The sequence below is a fragment of the Hemibagrus wyckioides genome, linkage group LG04 (genome assembly GCF_019097595.1).
Source record: "Hemibagrus wyckioides isolate EC202008001 linkage group LG04, SWU_Hwy_1.0, whole genome shotgun sequence".
Taxonomy (NCBI): domain Eukaryota; kingdom Metazoa; phylum Chordata; class Actinopteri; order Siluriformes; family Bagridae; genus Hemibagrus; species Hemibagrus wyckioides.
The window spans coordinates 11575046-11598212 of NC_080713.1; the positions used below are offsets into that span (position 1 = coordinate 11575046).

Sequence of the window (23167 nt, forward strand, 5' to 3'; positions counted from 1 at the left end):
CCACTCCCAAAGAGAACCTCAACTCCTCAAATCTTCAGCTCTGATCAGTGGGTTAACATGATTACTGGGCTTTGAGGAACAAACACAAAAATATAATAAATGTATACACTTATAATAAAAATGTAGTCATCCTTAATTGTCTGAATAGACATGCTAATTCGAAACATCTGTTACCAATTAATAATATTATTTTTTTCTTTCATTCTAGCCCGCTAGTTTACATCTAAACAGCCAAATGGTTTTGGATCAACATCATGATGTTTGTGACTTCTTTACATACAGTGGGTATAGAAAAGAATCCCCCCTTCAAAATAATCACATTTTGTTGCTTTGCAGTATGAAATGAAGATAGGATAGGATATAATTTTCAGTGCAACTTATAACATCCAAGTGAAAGATGTAACAGCAACAGATCAGAAAATATTACAAAATAAAAAAACAGAATCACTTAGTTGGATAAAGGATCACAACCCCCTCATAAAAATGACTAGTAAACTCAATCAGGTGTAGCTAATCATCATCTCAATGGCATCATCTCCAAGAAATCTGACTTCCACCAATGATCAGTTGTGATCATTTTGATTAGCTCAGCATAAAAAAAGGTATTCCTGGAGCATTTCAGTCCATGGTAGGACTGCAACTGAACCAACAATTAACTATTGGTGGCAAGGCACTGTCAAAAGATCTCTGGGATGAAGTTGCGGACAGGCACAGGTCAGATTTCAAAGGGTATATCGAACCCTAAAAGCAAAGTGAAGTCTATTATTAAGAAATGGAAGGTGTTCGGTACAACTAAGACCCTCTCTGGATCAGGATGACCCACCAAACTGTACAAAACTGGTCAGAGAAACTACCAAGAGGCTTACAGAAACTTTGAAGCAGCCACATGCAGTCACGACTGGGCCAAAATGCACCTTGAAGATTCTGATGCCAAGTAGAAAAGGATGTTATGATAAGACAAGAAAAAAAATCAAACTATTTGGCCTTAACACCAAACGGTTTGTCTGGCGTAAAGTCAATACAGCTTATCACCCAGATAACTCCAATCCTACACTAAAGCATGGAGGTGGTAATATCCTGTTGTAGGGGTGTTTCTCTGCAGCAAGAACTAGAGCACTTGTCAGGATAGAAGGGAAAATGGATGGGGCAAAATACCATTCAGTTCTTGAGGAAAACCTGCTGCCCTCTGCCAGAATGGAAAGAAGGTTCATCTTCCAACATGACAACGACCCAAAGCACACAGCAAAATTGACCTGCTGCTGTTATATTTTTCACTTGGATGTTATAATTTGCACTGAGTAAATATAGCTGGATAAAACAAAACTTGTGTCCGTCTTCATTTCAGGATGCCAAGCAACAAACTGTGATTATTTTGAAGATGGTTTTCAGTACATACTGTACATGACACAGCATAGGCTATAACATTACATGGCTTCATGCTATGAACAAAGTAACAAGGTACATTAAAATTAAGCTGGTTTGCTGTTGTTGTGTGCTGTTGCTGTTAGCTTGCTGATCAAGACTAGGTATCGACATTTAACAGGCAACCATATCTATGTGTTTTGCAACAAACAACACTCAACTATACATTAAATTGGGCTTGGATTATGATAATAATGACATCAGGCAAATTATAATGGATGTCTTTATGGTGATATGTTGGGGCACAAACAATAAAATGGACACTGTCAATAAAAGAAATCTGAGTATAATAGCTTTCCAAGTTTCCATAGTTTCATTAGATCTACATATGGCTTCTTTAAAAGGTTCTAATATTAGAAACTGGTTTTGCTTTAGTTTTTATGCTATTTCCATGTAAAAGTAGCCTGTTTTTATAATGTTTTAAGTGCTATATTAGCTTATTTGCTATTTTGGTAATGCCCCTACATGCTTTTTAAAGATTACTTTCTCCTCTGTAATGTAATGAAAGTTCTGTCACATTTCAGAGTGTAAACTTGATCCTAAATATTTAAAAGAAATTACAACTGGTAGTGTGTGATTGTAGATCAAACTTTTGATGCAGAGAGACATATTTTACCATCAACTCTGATATTCAGTATAGTGGTGATTTCTTTTATTTGTATTTTTTGTGCTTGTTCTGATGGGGTTTTCCTGCATCAATGGTATTTTTATTAACAGTTTAAAGTAACAAAGAGGCTGAAAAGTTCATCTGCATTTGAATACACTGAAAAACACAATGAAGCATGAAGTAACATTAATGGTAAAAAGTTTTAAATATTTAGTCAAGTGACAGTAAGCTCAGTTTAACCTTCATGCTAATCTGATATAAAAGTGAAATCAAATTTCTTGTTTAACTCAAGTCAAAATATTCTGATAGAACAGTGAATTTCAGCGAGGTGGACATGGATCAAAAACACTTCCTAATCAAAGAAAACATTATATTCTCAACAAAATAAAAAGAAACAAATCTCTCTCTCTCTCTTTCTCTCTTTCGCTCTGCTTGTGTAAAGTTGGCACTGTGTAACAGGCAGCTGGTATGTGTGGGTTTAAAATCACAGTGTGGAGTCTTTGTGTTAGATGAGCATGCTGGGTGTGAGAGCTGCAGAAAAAGAACAGCACCATGAAACCGACCAGACCTGAGTAGGACCTTATAGAATTAGCGTAATACAAACCAGAACCCGAGAGAAGTTTGTTTCCTCCTTTATTGGGTTTAGATGCAATAAATAGAAGAATAATATAATAGTGTACATTGAAATACACAACTAAGGAAACCAGAAAAACCACATGGGAATGATCTGTAATATCAAAGTACAAGAACAATGAAGACACACACACAAAAAAAAACCTAACACACGCACACAGATGCATATAATAATTATTTATTAAAATGACACTGATTCAAAACTCAGGACTATTATTATGCTGATGCTACAGTAGCAAACAATGGGGGGGGCGCAAGGGGGTTAGGATATATTTTATTTTTTTTTCATTGTCTGTACCGCTTATCCGATGTATCCTCGGGTCACGGGGAGCCTGTGCCTATTTCAGGCGTCATCGGGCATCAAGGCAGATACACCGTGGACAGAGTGCCAACCCATCGCAGGGCACACACACACTCATTTACTCATGCAATCACACACTATGGGCAATTTAGAGACTGGTTAGGATATTGTAGGGAAAAAAATAATGAATGACATCTGATGTTGTAACAAATGGAAAAGAGTGGAACTGGATTTTAAATTTTTTTTTGGATTGGTCTAGATTTGTATTTGTTTTTAACTGTTTTGTGTAAGGTATTTATTTATTTATTTATTTATTTATTGCTAGAAAACATTTTAAAGCATTTAGTTTTTCACTGACTAATATTCAAGGCTCCAACATTGATCTTACTTGGCGCTGTTCATGATTTTATTTGTACTTGTGTGTATGTTGATGTGTGTTGTGTATGTTGTGTGATAGCACAGAAATTAGGTGTTGAACTACAATACCCATCAGCACCAGCACATCGTATGAAGCATGTCAAATTCACCACTCATCACACACACCTGTTCCCTACTGCATGTAAAGCGCATGTTTGTTTGTTTGTTTTGTGTGTGTGTTATGTTTGTCATGTGTTAGCTGTGTAATAATCTGCCCCTGAGGCACATTACACTTAATTCAGACTTTAATTGCATGTGATGAGCAAAAAAATGTACACAAAAATCACTCTTCTGCCTGTTCACATCTGCAAGCATGTGAAGACGTGGCATGACATGGCGACCTTCGCTGAGTCCCACAATAAATGGAATGGAAAATGGAAATGGTAATGGAAATATGTGGAGTAGCATATGGTAATAATTCCATTAATTAAACACACACGTATAATGTGCAACAACATGTGGCAGTGCTACAGCTGTTGCCAGCATGTTCCTTGTATGTTATCTTGTATTCCTAGGGCATGTTCCTGCTTCTTGTCTTGATATTGTTTTTGTTTGTTCTATACTTCTTAATAAATACCCTGCACTTGCATCTGCCTTATGCTATGAATACCAGACAGTGTGTTCCTGACACAGCTCACAAAACTCCATAAGCTCACAGACAAAAAAAAAACACAAAATGACTAGGCAGTGAAAGAAGAGGCAGAAAGACAGAAGTGGATATTATTTTAACTCACTTCTATGCCATTAAAAATATTTAGCAACGTTTTTTAGCACTCATAAAATATCTAAATCTAGACAAATGACAAAAAAGGTGTGACATGAACACTGTACCCATGTGATCGTGCGCACCAAGCAGGTCACACATGGAAAGTGGTATTGTGAAGTCATTTTACGTGTCTTGGCTGACATGCTGGAACTGAAGTGTTGCACAGTGTTAATGGAAGATGCTCTGGCAAACAGAACACATTTTTAAGCCAGGTTTTAAACCCTGAGAATATTATAGTAGTCTTTAAATAACTGTTCCCTCACTACATCTTCTGTCAGCTCAGGCATTTGTTTATGGTTATTGGCTGTACACAGACAGACCAGTCCATCCCCCAAATATATGGTGCGATTTTTTGCCATATTGAATTTTTATTTTATTTTATTTTATTTATGCATTTGTGTTGGCTTTGTTTCTTTCTTTAGCTAGATTAATAGTTAAACAAACAAACAAATAAATGTGTATATATTTAATTAATGCCTTTAATTAATGCCAATAACAAAACCAAGCAACCCTGAACAGCTTATTTCCATTCAACCACTACAACACTCTCTACACATCCATGTTATTGACTGAGGACCCATAGTAGATGACACTATCACACTACAGACCCATCCCCTCATCCTGCAAGCCAGCGTGCTACACCAGGAGCACATATCTCTTCTATTCACCATTACCTCTAAGCATGCTATCATATTAGGTTTCCCTCAGATGTGCATGACCCACAGATCTCCTGGACGATAATGAAATCACTCACTGACCATCTCACCCCCTCAATGACTGTCTCCAACACCTAGGCTCTTATTACCATCAACCACACTAGAGAGTCCAGAAAATAGCACACCACTGTACATCTCCACAGAATATCAGGAGCTCAGCAAAAATAAAGCCAGTGGTCTGCCACCACCCCACCCCAATGACTGTTTAATTAATTTCCTGCCTGGAACCACCCCCTCTGTCGCAACCATATTTATCTGCTCACCCTAGCAAAACAGCAAGCAATGAAGGAATATAATGAAAGACCACCACAACAGTGGTCCAGCCTTCCACATCTCGTGTATCAGCAGGATTCTTCTTTGTGGAAAAAACCTTTGACCCTTTATTGATTACAGAGGACACAACCAAATCACTGTAAAATAGTGTTATCCAATGCCACTTGTCTCCTCAGCTCTGGAACATCTGAATTCTGCAAAAATCTGGTCCTCAACCAGGAAGGTTATGAGTGGAAGATGCATTTCAAGTATTGCATCATGACAGACAGGATCTCTTCCACTCTGTCAGTATTTCAACATCACATCAGTGACATCCTGAGGGAACGTCTTGGAAGATTTGACATAATCTGTATTGATGATTTTCTGATTCACTCCCCATTTTTAGAAACCCTTGTTCTCCATGTCCAGTAAGTCCTTAAAAGATTACTGCAGAACTAACTGTATGTTAAAAGGGAAAAAAAAGATGAAGGCACACAATTTCCTTCCTAGGTTATGTCATCAAGCCAAAAGGGGTAAATATGGATCAGACCAAGTTTTCTGCTGTAACTGAGTGTAACTGGCTCTGCAGAGGTTTCTTGTCTTTGTAAATTTCTATGTACAGTTCATCCAAGTCTTTAGCTTCCTCACAAAGTAATGCTAGTTGTGTGTGTAACTGACCTTAGCAAGTTTTTGGATAAAGTTTTAGAACGCTGTCTTGGATTTGTTTCCTAGCCCCTGTGATGCTCATGACAACTCCAGATCTAGTGACCTAAAGACTACAAAGCACCCTGGATAAGGGTGTAATATGATTATAATGTAATATGATATGAATTTTAATTAGATAGTCTTCTTATGCATACATTTACACACTTAGGAGAATGAGTAGAACATGAATGTTTTTCCATGTTTCCAGGATTTTCACAAATGCCAGATTTATTGCACAAACGCTCGATTGAATATTTAAGCATGAACCATTTGTATCCAGCTAGATAAATGAGGCCCATTAAGTATAGATGAATGCTTTCCCAACCCTCTGTTGTAAACAAGGTACTACTACATTTTCCTTACATACAGTCAGATCTAAAAAATGTATGTATAGAGATGTATAGAGAGTTCTGAGTGAAAATATTTTTCCATTAATGGGAAGAGGTTTTAAGATGTGGAGGAGAAGGGAAGAGGGGATTCATTTGCTGAGCAGAACAGTGCATTTAAATGTACCTAAAATGAGAGAAAAATTGAGAAGCATCATCTGTCAAGGATGGGTGATTGAAATAATTGGTTGCAAGAGGAGTGTAATGTAGAAGACTTTAATTGTGGTTCTCACCATATGTTATGGGTATGTTAGAAATTTGGATAATTAGGGAGGAAAAGAAAAGGTTATAGACAATAAACACAGAGCAAACCAAAGAGTAAAGATTAGCATAGGTTACCAGATCATCACCAAAAGGGAGAGAATAAATAGAAAATTGTAGTCCTATTGTTTCAACTCCTTCAAAGTTTCAAGTGAGCATCCTTGCGTATTGTCATCAACATGTGATTTTAGTTCTGCAAGTCTATTTTTTCTGCAAATTGCTTTGAATAAAACATCCAGCCCTGACTAAGATATGCCTTCGGACTCCCATGGAGAGGTATCAATCACCTCTGCTGGTGGGGTTTTCCAGCAATTATAATGATTACACTCAGTTTTCTACCTTGAAAGCACCATTCTCACTCTAAAGAAATTTCTACAGAAAAAATGTTAAATGAACATTACCTCACATATTCCTTCACAATTATAAAACACATTCTCAGTGCTTCAATATCCTGTAGTTTGCAGTTCCTCTGTATTCAGTTCGCATATATCACACTTATCACACTATGTACTTCTCATTGGGAACACAGATGTCTTATTTTCCTTAAACACTGGATTCACCACTCAGAACTCAGTGTGCTAATGAAAGAAACCTGAAGAATCTCACCTGTCAAATATAAATTCACTATAATTATCCACTCAGTTTTTCCAACTGCCTGGGGCATATAAACCATGCCCCTGCCATACAGGTTCAGGATAAATTAATAAAAACCCTGAGTTAAAAAAGACAGCAGAGAGAAAGAAGCAGATGAAGACAAAGAAATATTTCCAATGACACTCAAACAATTCTGGTTGATAATCTTATCTTGCAATAAGCATAAGGGATGTGGGCAGTGAGTACAGCCACATTCATGTCATCACACTGGGTGCAGACCGCACAACTTAGGTTGTTATAAGGGGCAGTTTCCACCATACACATGACATACAGTATTCACCATACATCCACTCCACCTTATCTCCACTATATATCTTCTTCCTCAATCCATCTGAGGATTTTTTTCAGTGTAGTGGTGGTTGAAGATATCAGAGATGGAAGGTATATGGTCAGAACCTATACTAACAAGTGGGTCTTCTCTAGGAAATGCATGGAGCCTTTGAACATATCACTGCAGAGTCAGGTCAAGGGAGAATCTGTCACTCTAGGCACTTTCCCAATGTTTTGGCCAAGGAGCACATTCATTGTGATGTAGACCTACACAATGCCTAGTTTTCTTTTTTATTTCTTTTATTTCTTTATACACTGTACAAATAATACATTCGCTGCAAGAAGCTTTTTAGCTTTTTATTTTGTGGGTCATCTCATTTTCTGAGATCTTTTGTTTCTCATACCTGTATTTGATAAATCAATATGTTGTTACACAAATTATAACTTAATCAGAAAAACGAGTGACACTTTCATTGTTAAATGTGATCTAGTAATTGCAAACATTAATCACAAATGTTATCTATATTGTTTGAAATTGAGATTTAGACAGTATGTGTAAAGAACTTTTATGTATTTTTTTCTGTAGTCCATTTAAAACCCCAATAATGTCCCAGGTCAATTTAACCTGAACAGTTCCAAAGGGTCCAAAGAATGAACACAAAACAATGGTTAAAATATAGTCTCTAATTTGGCAGTTGGTGTCTGCACATACACCGATCAGCCATAACATTATGAGCACTGAAAGGTGAAGTGAATAACATGGCACCTGTTAGTGGGTGGGATATATTAGGCAGCAAGTGAACATTTTGTCCTCAAAGTTGATGTGTTAGAAGCAGGAAAAATGGGCAAGAGTAAGGATTTGAAGGGCCAAATTGTGATGGCCAGACCACTGGATCAGAGCATCTTCAAAACTGCAGCTGTTGTGGGGTTTTCCCAGTCTGCAGTGGTCAGTATCTATCAAAAGTATCCTTTAAGTCTTGTAAGCATCCTTTGAGTCCTGTAGGTATCCCTTAAGTTCTGTAAGTTTCAAAGAGGGGCCCATGGAGGCCCCACCTCACAACTTACACGACTTAAAGGATCTGCTGCTAACATCCTAGTGCCAGATACATAGCACACCTTCAGGGATCTCGTGGAGTCCATGCCTTGATGGATCAGGGCTATTTTGGCAGCAAAAGGGGGACCAACACGAGATTAGCTCATAATGTTATGCCTGATAGGTGTATCTGCTTTGTGTGTGAGATTCTGACTGGATTCTTTGGATATTTGTGATTTGTGTTTGTAGTTGTGGAAGACGTTTGGGGAAACATAGGAACATTTACACAAAGAATTTGGTTCATTAAAATACTATAAATTTGGACAAATGCCCATATTCTACTTTTATTCGGAGTGTTTGTAAAGAATACTAGCTAAGAAATACCATCACTAAAATTTTGCATCATTTTGCATTCCTATTTAAGCTTCTTAGGATTATTTTTTTTAGACAATTAATTATCAAGAGTAACTCCTCCTAGAGCTGTCGAGCTACACGCACCAAACCCAGCACGTTTGTTGGGCCTGGTCTGAAGTTTGTTGCTATTACTTTTCTAAGCGATCGGAATTCCGGTATTCCCGGTACGCAGCTCAAAGTGGCCTTTTTCCAAATAGAATTCCATTCAAAACTTTGGAGGTTTATAACTCGGCCGGCTTTCGAGATATCGACACCAAACTCAGCCAGCTCCTTCAGAACCATGAAGCCGTAAATTTTGGATCCGAATTGGATCGGAATTCCGGTATAGCCCTGCCCCAAAATTGGCAAAATCACAAAATTACCCCAACATACACGTGACATATGAAAACACTCAGAACAATGAGGGGAACTTCATGGCGTGTGTCGGGTGACATCACGTGACGTCACGCCCCCAAAATAAGCGAAATTGCAAAATTACTCAAACATACATATGTGACATATCAAAACGTTCAGCACAATGAGAGGAACTGCGTGACATGTGTCCGGATGACGTCACGTCACGTCACGTCCGCGCCACGCCCCAAAAATAAATAGAATTTCAACATTACCTAATCATACACGTGACATATCAAAACATCTGCTCTCAACCAAATATATTGCCACGCAATCTCTCCACCCGTCTCCAAAACGCATCGGACATTACGACAACTTGCTTCGTCAAGCCAACATCAAAGTTTGTCGTGACGAACTTTACAAATCTAGTTTTATATTATTGGTATTAAGAATGTGAAAGAAGTGAACTAACACAAACCCATAAATTAAGACAAATAAAACTAGTCAACAAAAGAAATGCTTCCATATAAACAGAGGACCAGTGGGTCTGGCTGGTGGGTCTGTCAAACAAATGTCACAAATGACTGACCATTAGCACAGGTCAGAATAAAATCTAGCTAAGATACTGGTTCTGTTTACCAAGGCATTTTCTTTTGTGCATCATCGCTGTTTAACACTTCCAGCATACTTTCGGAGACACTACAATTACAAACGATTTTAGAATAGCAATTTCATCTGTGACATGGTGACATGCCTGGTACGTATGATTATCTGTAATCTGTCTGTAGATCTTGATCTTCCCGGATGCTGTACACGTACAAAGAATTTGTCATGGTGTCCTGGGGCATTGTAATAATGAGGCAAAGAAGCGTAAATATAAAATAGAAAGAAACTGTAAGCTATGAAAAGGATGAAAGTAAAAATATAAAAAAATATTTAGAAACATTAACTGTACATTAGTTCAGAGTGTGCAAAAGTGGACCAGTGCAAATGCTCACAGTTTGAGCTAGAAACGTAAGAAGGTGCAGGTGCAGCAGTATGAGTTGTGTGTGTTAATGTACTGCATATGTGGGGTTATTCATTAATGTCCAAGGAGGCAGATAGGAGAGCATGGAGGGTCCTGGATATTGTTGGTGAGGCCAGTTGCGGATGGAAAATATGTGAAAAGAAGAAGTGCGTTAAAGTAACTTCCAATTCTGCCTTTTGCCTTTTTATTCACCATTTCAATCATGCAAGTATGAAGGAAAGTGATGTTTCTAGAAGTAAATATTCTAAATGTTGGCCAAAATGTTATTCAGTTTATCTTTTGAGACAACAAGAACACAAAGATGGATAAAGGAGGTTAATATTTTAATTCAAACTTTGTTAAAATAAAGACCTTCTTTGTATAGTATATCATAAGTGTGTGTGTTTGTGTGTGTGTGTGTGTGTAATATATTTATGACATGTCACCACAGAGTTCAGAATGAGATTTCTATCTTTTTTTATTTTAGACCTGGTATTCAATAAAACAACAAAAAATGTAACTAATATATATTTCTTCTATATAAGTTCAGTAAAGAAATATTATGTGTATAATGGTAAATGTGTATTTATCATATATTATCTGAGCAGGATTGTGTGCATACAGTATTAGTGTGTGTGTGTGTGTGTGTGTGTGTGTGTGTGATGTAACTTACAGTACAGCCTCCATCATGTTGGTCCTCCTGGAAATTGACTCTGCAGAGCGCCTTGTCATTCTTCAGCCAGTAATCGCACGTGTCTAACACACTGTTGCTGCACAGAACCTGACAGAACCAGAAATGCCAATTCATTTCCACCTTATATAATATATATATATATACACAAATATATAAATATTCTGATATATCATATTAATATAATGAATACCTTACAGACAGACAGGATATAGATTGCTTGTACAGTTGCTTGTACTTGTACACTCATACATGTATATATAAAACGGGTATTTGGAGAATAATTGCAAGAACTGTGTGTGTGTGTGTGTGTGTGCATTCTTTACAGGTGAAATGCTGTTTAGAAAATTGAAGTGCATAAATTCTTCAAAAATGTAAACACATACACAAGATGTCTCCTAATTATGCAACAAATATCTGTGTGTGTGTGTGTGTGTGTGTGTATGCTCATGACCTTTAAAGTTGATTCATTAAGTACTTTGCAAGCTTGATCTCTTGCGGTCTGCTTATTTAGGGGATAAACACACATCCCTTAGCATCGACTCCCTGGTCTGTGTGTGTGTATGTGTGTGTGTGTGTGTGTGTGTGTGCTAAGGAAAAAGTGTGACATATAGAGAAGACATGGCTGTGAAAAATTGTCTGCTTGTTTCTGCTGATTGGTGTATGTGTGTGTGTGTGTGTGTGCTCGTTCCTCTTGCTGTGGATACCATCTGGCCAAACTGTGCATCTTACAGTAACTGAGGTACATATAATGCACAGTTCAAGAATATATGCTTTACAGTTTAAGCAGAACCACACAGAACCCAGTACTTTAAAACTTTAACAGAACCGCTGTAGAAGCAAGCGAAAAAAATTATACACCTCAAACACAAACCACCGAAAAGAACCCAGTGCAACCCTAGAAGACCACACACACCCAACCAGAACCAAAACTTCTTGACAGAATCCTACAGAACCAAACACACTGTAACAGCACAAAAGTCACAGAATAACACAAAATCAGGATTCAAAATCCCTACAGAGTCCATAAAAATTGCACAACTATACAAAACCACACACAACTCATACAGAGCCCAGTGCCTACGGGATTCCTAAAGAATTCAGCATAACCAAATAAAACCTTGAAGCACTGACCTTATTTCCAAAATGACATCAAATCAAAATGACATCATAGACCATTATTTGGAGAGGGTTTTTTTTAATAACCAGAGAGCAATGGACTTTAAAAGGTTAGTGAGGTTAGATATGAGATGGAATCCCTAATATGCCACAGCCACAGAGACTAGAAAGCCTGTGCCTGTGGGTGGGAGTGGTAGCATCACTCTTTCTGCCCCTTCAATCACAGTGACGCTAACCGTATGTGGGTGTGTGGGCTCATGTAATCGTAAGAAGCTGGCTAGCACTTTCCTCCAAGTGTGTTCACTGCCTTGTGACACAGTATGAGCAGAGCGTGCTTGGCTGGCTCCGCATGTCTCAGAGGAAACATGTGCTGGCCTTCACCCTCCCTACGTGGTAACTCTCGCATCAGATTTGCTGTTAACCAATGTCTTACATTATTTTGGACTCGGATTATTGTGGAACCAGACACAATAGTCCTATCAAAGGTCAACCGGAAAATACACTGGATGGTATGAAGACTCAAGGCAGTGGCTGATTTCTTCTGAAGCCCAGACTGTAGATTCATGCAGTCTAAAAGTAGCAGTCATGTCAGCTGATTCATTTGGGCTGATATTTTACAGCTCCATTCACTGACGCATCTGTAATATGTCCTCAGAAGTGATTGAGACGGAACCTGTGAAACAAATCATGGGTGTAATGAATGTGGATGTGAACTGAAGGTGGATTAATTTACCCAATCATTTCATTTTCCTAAAGTTGCCTTTGGAGGAGACACTAAGAGTAGATGGACTGAGCACTCTTTGTCTCATTGTGGGGGTGGGGGGTTGGGGGTTGTTTTGTTTATTTTTATTACTATATTTCTGTTTGGTATTTGGAAGTTTGAGCACAGTAGGGTATTATTAGAGATGAAACAAAAAAAAATCAATATGTTTGTGTGTGTGTGTGTGTGTGTGTAAAAGATTTTGGCCCATATCATTCTTATTATACCACCAAGAGATCAACCCTAAGTTTCATCATTGAGATACCGATCAGATTTTAGCCCTAATTTAATGACACCATCAGCCCTCACTGTTCATTCTGCTATTAAAGGGAATATGGAATAGGGAATAGGGAGTGTAAGGAAAGACCCTGAATTAGATAACATCAGAGGGGCTACAGACAATTCAAATGAAATCTTAATGTTATAATGTCTTTACAAAGGGCTTTAAAATGATGTGGAAATGGACAAAGTCACAGTTATTCAATTTAGCACAAATCAATCAGACAAAGGCATCGACTGAGTGAATGGAGCAAAGGCTAAACAAGTGGAGAGAGCTAAATCGAATCATTTCAATCAGCCTTTTTTAAACCGAGTCTTTTTTTAACCAGGTCTTGATCTGTTGTACCGTGAGGTGTGTAGAATTAAACATAAATGTAACAGCTGCTAACAGATACACAAGAACCAAAAAGCACCAGAGCAGGCCAGTGTTCTGCACTAGAAATCTGCTAGCCATTAAGCTGCATCTGTTAGAGAAAGCAGCAATGCAGTGTTAACAGATCAGCTCATTTATATTTGTGAATCATCCACCGGAAATCCACCATACCCAGAAAACAAATACAGAATTCTCAAATACAGACTTCAGGACAACCTGTAATTTTCCTTTGTTTTACCTAGACTCTTTTTAACTAGATTCATCAGCAGGACGTTTCTTCTTTTTTTTGTATCTTCTTTCAAAATACCTCACAGTGGTGTTGCACTGAGTGTACTGACACTTTTCTATCATAGCCAGCACTAACTTTTTCAATAATTTGCTCTACAGTAGCTCTTCTGTGGGATCAGACCAGACAGGCTAGCCAATACTCCCCACATGCATCATTGAACCGTAGGTGCCCATCTACTCCAGTTGTCCTTCACTGGACCACTTTTGGTAGATGCTAACCAAAAGTTGTTGTCAAAGTTGCTCAAATCCTTACATTTGCCCATTTTTTCTGCTTCAGACACATCAACTTCAAGACCTGACTGTTTACTTGCTACCTAATATATCCCACCCCTTGACAAGTACCACTGTAATGAGAATGTTTTCCAGTTCACCTGTCATAGGCTTTACCGATATATACACCGATCACGCATAACATTATGAGCACTGAGAGGTGAAGTGAATAACACTGATATCTCCTGATATGGCACCTGTTAGTGGGATATATTAGGCAGCAAGTGAACATTTTGTCCTCAAAGTTGATCTGTTAGAAGCAGGAAAAATGGGCAAAGGTAAGGATTTAAGCGAGTTTGACAAGGGCGTGATAGTTAGATGACTGGATCATTTCCAAAACTGCAGCTCTTTTGGGCTGTTCCTGGTCTGCAGTGGTCAGTATCTATCAAAAGTATCCTTTAAGTCCAGTAAGTATACTTTAAATCCTGTAAAGTAGCGAGGTGGGGCCCATGGAGTTTTGTTTTGTTTTGTTTTGGAGGCAAACCAACACAATATTTGGAAGGTGGTCATAATGTTATGCCTGATCGGTGTAAGTCATGTTACAGATAAAACAAGGTTTAAGAGTTAGCGTTTAAAAATTTAAAGACAAGGCAAATACAAACACAATTGAGAAAATAAATGCTTTTTCTGTCTCAAATAATGACATTTCTATCCTTGTCATGTCTGAGCCCTAAACATAAAATAAATAAATAAATAAATAAATAAATAAATAAATAAATAAATAAATAAATAAATAAAGCCTGTGATGCTATGGACTGTGTTGAACATTCTACTCACTCTCTTATATCAATGAGCATGGGGAGTATGACAGAAAATATGCAGTGCCATCTTGAAGTATTGAAACATCAAGGCCAATTCTATTGATTTTTGCTAGACACTGAAGACGCTTGGGTTTGAGATCAGAAGATGAATATGAGACGATAGATTAGACTCTCAGGGGTTTCATTTTATGACGTTTACATCTGGATGTGTTCAATTTCTTAGAACATGGTTCCTTTTGTTTGAACCTGGCCATTTTCCAAGTGATCAAAAATATTGGAACATGTGACTGACAGGTGTTTCTTGTTGCCCAGATGTTCCCTGTTAGACAATTAATAAACCCTACTCTTGATTTGACCTCTGTGTTTCCCCTGTGAACACTGCATTTGCTGTTAAATATGGAACAAAAAAACAACATGGAGGCTTGGAACATTTCTCTGGAAGGAAAGTAAGACATTCTGAATCTGAGGGAAAAAAGGAAAACCTATCAGAGTAATTGCATAATGCCTCCAATCTAATTGCGAAGAACTTCATCATGCAGCAAGACAGGGACCCAAAACACTCTGCCAACACAACAAAGAACTTAATCAAGGAAAAAAAGTGGAAAGCTTCAAACTGGCAGTGTTAAAAACCAGAGCATAACCCAATTGAGCAGCATTTGACTTCCTGAAGAGGACACTGATGGTAGAAACCCCCCAAAGAAAACAAGAAGAAGCTGTGATTCATTAGGTATGCATTAATTTGGTGATGTCAGTGAGTTTCAGGCTTGATGCAGTTTTTACAAGCAAGGGAAATACGAGCAAATATTAAGTGTTATTTACTTTAACACTGTCAGCACTGATACTTTTGCTCATCTAAATATTGGATATCTAAGCTGTTCTAAGCAGAATCTAGATGTAAATATCAGGAAATGAAAGCTGAAATTCTGATATATCATCTGTGTGTTTTGTAGCCACAACTGATTAGATATCACACCCAGAGCATGTTTTTGGAAGGCTGGAGAAAATCAGAAACAAATTGTGTGTGTGTGTCCCACTGGGCAATTTGATGTCGAAACGACATCTAATTGACGCCAAAAAATTATGTCAAAAAACAAGTCAAAAATGCAAATCAAATTGACATCCACATATTGAGGTCTTATTTTGAACACCAAAATAATGACATAAAAGTAATAAATATTTATCAGGTGTTTGGCCCTTTTCTTAGCCCGAACAGATCCATTGTCTATACCAGCTTTATTACTAATTAGGGTCACAGGGGTCTGCTGGAGCCTATCCCACCCTGCCAGTCCATCACAGGGTCACACATATAGACAGACAACCACATACTTATTATTAGTGAGTATTCCAATTTAGAATTACAAACCAACCGATACACGTCAAACCCAGGATTCAAACACAGGATCTTCTTGCTGTGAGGCAACAGCGCTAACCACTAAACCACAGTGCTGTCTGTTAAACTGAACCTTAAAAACCGAAATTAAAATGACCCCAAAATTAACATTACTCTTCTGACATTACAAAACCAGCTTAACAACGAGAATTCCTCTGTTCACATAAGCCACAGCAAGCTAAACTAATACAGGATATAAAACCATGGGAAAATAGCATAGACAAAAAGTACCGAACGTCCTTGCACAGAGTCATATTTCATTAAAAGTTAAAAGTTGCCCAAAATAATTTATATTCTACATTTTTATGAATTGTCAACACATCTACCTACATGATAAAAAAGACAGCGCGGGTCAGTGAGCCTGATAAAAGTTCACGTTAATGAGAAAGGGAAGGGTTTGTTAGGATTGATTCTGGAGTCTTCAGTTGGATCTCATCACCCCTCCCCCATTGCAAAGTGCCATCTACAGGTGTGGCAGTGAACAGCAGAGAAAGCATTTGTCAACGTGAAAAGGAATAATTTCAGGGAATAATAAAAATAAATAAATATTAGATTAATTTCAAATTTGGAGGGATGCCTGTTACTGTTATTCAGACAAGAAATGTCAAGGTATTTTCACTGTGAAAAATTAGGCCTACTGTAAATTAATTAACTGGCAATACATTATTACAAAAAATGTAGTAATTTCAGTATTGTAATTACACAGCATTATGGTATCATTAAAAATAAAAAATAATAACCAGTCCGAAATATTTTTAATCATCATTTTGCCAAATGATGAGGCCTTATAAGAAAAAATGCTAAACAGCTGAATTATTGATGTCAATGTGATGTCAATATGACATCAGTTTCATGTCTAAAACATGACACTGATTTGATGTCAATTGAACGTCAAACATTTTGGCCTACATATATAATAAACCAATTTCAGTATAGGATTAACTTCCTATTTTTAAACCAATTACCACTGGAAGAAATTGCCTTCCAAACTGAATTTAAAATAATGTTATAGCATCTTGATCAAGGCTTGACTAATATTTGACATCAAATTGATATCAACGTGCCTGCTGGGGTGTGTGTGTGTGTGTATGAATGTTTTTTTTTATATACATCTTTATTAGTACCCGATAATCAAATAAATATCTAAGAGTATAGATCTTGTGGGAATATTTGCATGATAGCCATAACAAATACGGTTTCTGTGTGTGTTTGTTTGTTTGGTTTCTATTTCTATTTGGTTACTGAGGTAAAGGTCGAGGTAGATGAAGGCATGGCATATAATTTAGTTACATTTATGAGTGAGTATGTGTACGGAGGATCAATAAAATTCAATGTGGTTATCAGTCACACACACACACACACGCAAGTGTACCTTCTTGCACGCTGAGACAGAGGATCCAAGGCTACTTTCTGTTTTAATTCCTTCTGTTTCTAATGTATCCTCAAATAGAGCAGATGACTGGAAGTTTCTGCAGAAAGAAGAGAGAGAGAGAAAGAGAGAGAGAGAGAGAGAGAGAGAGGGAGGGTTAAATCTTTGAGAACAAGTGATTTAGATCAGTGTAAAAATGAAAGGGGAATATTTGAAGTGTAAACAACATTAAAGTATAAAAATTAATAAACATACTCTCCCAGATTGACAAGCAACATAACTTTAGACGTCTGCTTATTTTAGGTTGTTTTCATCTCAGGACCTGGACTCTAGGCAGTAATAGTGATGTCTATATTTAATAATAATGTTTTTTTTTCTAACAGTGCAGACTCTAGCATGGCCAACATACCAAGGAATTGAACAGGAGTCAGTGAAAATACACAAATATATGAGATGAGAACTGCATTATTGGTTTTCACTCATGCTCACTGAAGAGGTGCTTCTTTGGGCCGACAGGGAGACACCGAGCTGTTTGGACATCCAGAGGAGTCCAACATGAACATGAACATGAAGTAATAAATTCAGTTGAACATGTTTGGAAGGAAGCACTAACTGTTGAGCTCTGTTTTTGTGACCTTCCAGAGGCCCATGAGTCACTAGCATGAAAATGCTTCTAGCCAGGGTGAGCACTCTGCTGGAAGCTGGTCATGCTGCACTATGGATTTGATGCTTGGTTGGATTCACTTGCTTGTCCCGGGTGGATGGAGGTCCCACGAGCACAACCCACACACCTGGGCGATACAGAAAACACACCAATTCTCTTTGGATCTTCAAAGTTAATTCTTTGGATCTTCATCTAAAGGGCGTTATAGAAATTAATCTGTGAACTGTGCACATGGTGTTTCTGAATTTAGGACAGAGTTTTTATAACAACTGGTACAAAAAAGAGGTTTACTTGCACAGAAAGCGTTGAATTATTCTCCAGAAAACAGTCTATGAGTTTGGGTCCTGAGAATGCTACAGCTGCGTGTCAGGAGTTTAATATAATGTAAATGAAATGGTGCTTGATTTACATTGGCCAATTATGCTGAGCCGCATTGATCAGCATTGAGTAAAGGTTCTAAAATGTTGTTTACACATAAAATTTTGAATTCTCAGACACACTTTAAGACTGGGATTCATCAAATGCACCATTCATCAACCATTTTTTCACCTGGGTGCTTGGTCAAAATTGCGTAAATGTAAACAATTGCATGGTCAAAATTGTGTAAATATAAACACATTCTGAACAACTGTTGATTTTAATAAAAGTCAAGTTTACACTGACAGGCCTGAGTAGACGATCTACATAAAGATTCACATTCAGAATAATGTTTATGTTTATGTCTTGTGTGTAATTTGTGTGTATAAAGATGTGCCCGGTGCTATGTATAGCTGAAGGATTTGAATTTAGTAGGAAAATTGCTCTCCAAGCCAAGAGGACAACATGCAAAATAAGCCTGTTACTATTTTTTACACAGTTCATTGGTTCTCAGCTGGTCCTCAAGCAGCACTCAGTGTGTCAATGGAAAAGTATCCTCATACATAATGCTCAAGAGAAGCCCTGACCATGTGAATAGCTTTCAAATCAAGACTGTTTATAAAGGATAGCACATGATTCCATGAAAATACAAACACAAGGGTCATCACCTATCTATTTTACCCAGCCTTCATAACACATCACACTCACTTGCTATATCAAAAGCTGACCAAATAAAATTATTGATCTGATTTTTGTTTTAGCAAACAGCCATGAGGGTCATCATCTCACCAAGTGCACATTTAATTAGCTTGATCCCTTTCTTCATGCATTTTATTATTCACCCACTATCAAAGCATGGTCGACACCTAAGGATCCCCGCGCCTTGCATCTGGAAAGCCATAAGAGTCATAATGTCCACAATATTGCCTTCATAGGGACAATGTCTAAATAGTACTCGATAAGGTTAAAACCATTTATTAAGGAAAAGTAATAGGAAGAGGAGAAGGAGGAGAAAGGGGTTACATTTTATTTACTGACCCCAAAGAGGTTTAAAATTACTGACTGTCACTGAGTGCAAAATGTCTAATAAATTATGCTGAATTACATTACTCTCTGTCCACATTACTCTCTGTCCATATTACTCTCTGTCCTTACATTACTCTCTGTCCTGAACAGTACTACAAACGAATTACACAATGAACATCAAGAGAACACAGTTAACACTCATCACAGAACAAAAGTCTCATTATCACTTTAATATAATTACAAACTATTATACAACACTTAGTTCTGGTCCACTAATTCGATTGAGAAAGCAAGTATTCCAGGAGTGTTATATTTCCTGTAACAACACAGGGACATTTCACTGTGTGTATCACCACACTCATCTGTGTTCACCACATATCTCTCTTCCTAGATAGATAGATAGATAGATAGATAGATAGATAGATAGATAGATAGATAGATAGATAGATAGATAGATAGCCAGAAAGAAAGGTAGATAGATCCCAACAGGAAATTTGTTAGAAATGGTTACTGTAGTTGTTATACCGAAGCTAAATCATGGAATGTACAAATCAGTGCGGGCTAGCTAATCAGATAGCCTAAGTGTTATAAACTGAATGAAACTCTGTTCGTTCCATTGCAAGTTATCATGCACACACACAGCACATCTTCTGAGATGTTTTTGGACAGTGCTAGGAAACCCCGAAAACACACCGGAAACCGACCAAGACACATGGAGTACATGTGAAGCACACAGACAGTATCCAACTCAAGGAACTACAGCCTGGGACCTAAAACAGAGAAACCTATAGCTCTAAACCGACAGTGTATATTACTGTGTCAACATTGTACTTACATTTTACGTGACCCCTTTGGCTCACCAGAGCAGAGACGTTAAACGCGCCGAGGTTAAAGAAGCCTGAAAGAGCAGTGTGTTCCTCGGATACACAACGGGATTCATCCTGTTTTATTTTAAAGGACAGATTTATTATATCTGAATCTGACCTGAAACGAGTGTTAGTAAACATAGACACGTCATACTCAAAAACATGGAGTGCGCTTTCCTATCAAACCCTTTTACTGACCTCACACCTATTTTTTTTTTTTTAATCCACGTTTTACATTCAGTCCTAACATTTAACTGACATGAAAAAGCTGATTTGCAGATTCTACCTATTGTTTTGATTTTGGTGCCATTTTCTGCTACACTATCAAAGTAGGCTACCTATAGTTTTCCTCTGTATGCATTTTGTAAGGTCACTGGAATAAAGTAGTAGGAAAAGTCACACGAAATAGTTGTTTTATAAAGATTGTGCGCCAGGACAGAACGCACTGCTCACGCGCGCGCTCTGCGTCCGTGTCATGTCCCGCGGCGAAATTGAACCAAAACACGCAGCTGCGGAATTTCTTTTGAACCGAGAGATATTAGAAATAACCTATACGAGCACGCCGTTAACAAACCGCACCGAGAACAACGGACAACAATAGAGAATAAACGTCTTCGGAAAGCTAATTATAGATAAAAGCGTTCAGCTAAGGCAGGAGAAATTTTTTATTAAAGTGTGTGTGTGTGTGTGTGTGTGTGAGAGAGATTCTTGGATTCTTGTTAAGCGAATATGTATAATACAAAAAAAAAACCCAGCACGATGCGTACACACACACACACGCGCGCGCGCGCACACACACGCACACACGCGTTCTTACCCCAGAGTGGACAGAAGACGCTGCGCTCCCGCCATCCCGACCGTTATACAAGTACACAAGATCCTGAATGAGCTTCAATAATTCCACAATCCTAAAATCCCAAATTGTTTCTCTCTCTCTCTCTCTCTCTCTCTCTCTCTCTCTCTCTCTCTCTCTCTCTGTGTATATATATATATATGTCCAAGGTCTCGCTCCACGCAGCACGAGCTCCAGTCTCCGACTGAACGGAGGAGGAATTCCAGAGCTCGCGCCGACACGCCGTGCGTCACTCACGCGGACACGTTTTATTTATTTATTTATTTATTTATTTATTTATTTATAGGAGGGAGGGGTGGAATCCGGATATATTGGGACACTTTTGGCATTTTAAGTCGTGATGAAGCCTTTCTGAAAGCCGCAAAGTATTAACTAACTATTTAAATAGGAAAAGTGGCTGGGAAAATGTATATGTCATATCATGCAGATGCATGGCTTTCTCTTTTGTCAAGAATGACTGCAAACCATTTTTATGACACGACTGGTCATTTGGGATACGTTTTCATTGGCATTGTTAGTTTAAAGCATTATTTGTGGCATATGTAATAATGACATCAATATGTAAGATGTCCAGTAAGATGGGGGAAAAAAACACAATAAAAGGATGTAGAAATACACCAATCAGGCATAATATTATGAGCACTGAGAGGTGAAGTGAATAAGACTGATAATCATATACTCCTCATCATGGCACCTGTTAGTGGGTGGGATATATTAGGCAGCAAGTGAATATTTTGTCCTCAAAGTTGATGTGTTATAAACAGGAGAAATGGGCAAGTGTAAGGATTTGAGTGAGTTGGATGAAGGGCCAAATTGTGATGGCTAGACAACTGAATCAGAGCATCTCCAAAACTGCAGCTCTTATGGGGTGTTCCCGGTCTGCAGTAGTCTTATCAAAATTAGTCCAAGGAAGGAACAGTGGTGAACCGGTGCCAGGGTCATGGGCGGCCAAGGCTCACTGATGCACGTGGGGAGTGAAAGCTGGCCCGTGTGATCTGATCCAACAGATGAGCTACTGTTGCTCAAATTGCTGAAGAAGTTAATGCTGGTTCTGATAGAAAGGTGTCAGTATACACAGTGCATGACAGGTCAGGGTTGTTTTGGCAGCAAAAGGGAGACCAACACAATATTAGGCCAGTCATAATGTTATGCTTGGTCAGAGTATTCACATTTTACATTTTCTAAAGCATAAATGGAACATTTTATTCTTACATTTTACATTACATTACATTACAGGATGTTTTGTTTTTGTTGTTGTTTTTGTTTTGTTTTTTTATTAAAATCAAACTTAGGTGTCTGGCCCAATTTTTTCAAACTATAATATAATGTCCCCACCAGTCATGGACGATTTAGTGCCACTGTGTCCAAAGACAGCCAGTGAGTTCTGTCAGGGTCAGAAAATTTTGTTTATAAGCTCATAGTGCAGCTACTGCTATGACAGTCCTCTAAAATCCAATAGTGGGATGCCATACGATTACACAGAACTCAGGGGACAGCTAGAAACAGAGTAGTGGCAATGGCAGACCATAAACAAAAGATTTGAGCTATAAAAGAGCAGATTGTTGAACTGCAGCAGCAGACAGAATGTCTCTATAGTGTCTCATGAAACGCTGTATATCATGACAGGACAAAAAAGGTTCAACATGAAAAGAAACAGAGGATTAATTACAGCTTCCAGGTCTGTAGCTAGTTAATTGCTTTTATGCTTTATCCTTTTGGTTGGTCCTCATAATGAAAACTACTTTATTACAATAAACTGCAGTTTAGGTCCTGGGTTCGAATCCTGAGGTTGAACAGGCTGGGGCCTTTCTGTGTGGAGTTTGCATGTTCTCCCTGTGCCTGCGTGGGTTTACTCTGGGTACTCCAGTTTCCTCCCACAGTCCAAAAACATGTACATTAGGTTGATTGGTAATTCTAAATTGCCT

General features: G+C 38.0%; 1 protein-coding gene across 4 annotated transcripts in view; it reads right to left on the minus strand.

Moving 5' to 3' along the window:
• Positions 1-23167, minus strand: part of sphkap (SPHK1 interactor, AKAP domain containing) — a 96094-nt gene that overhangs the window by 24175 nt on the left and 48752 nt on the right. For 2 of the 4 annotated variants that reach the window (XM_058386897.1, XM_058386896.1), the window contains exons 1-3: positions 21207-21423; positions 17480-17576; positions 10850-10957 (exon numbers count right to left, since the gene is read on the minus strand). In XM_058386897.1, the coding sequence (XP_058242880.1) occupies positions 10850-10957; positions 17480-17576; positions 21207-21241 (240 nt within the window). In that variant the 5' untranslated portion in view covers positions 21242-21423. Of the gene's footprint in view, positions 1-10849; positions 10958-17479; positions 17577-21206; positions 21424-23167 lie in introns of those variants that run through there. The other 2 variants (XM_058386895.1, XM_058386892.1) reach the window with 1 other exon arrangement.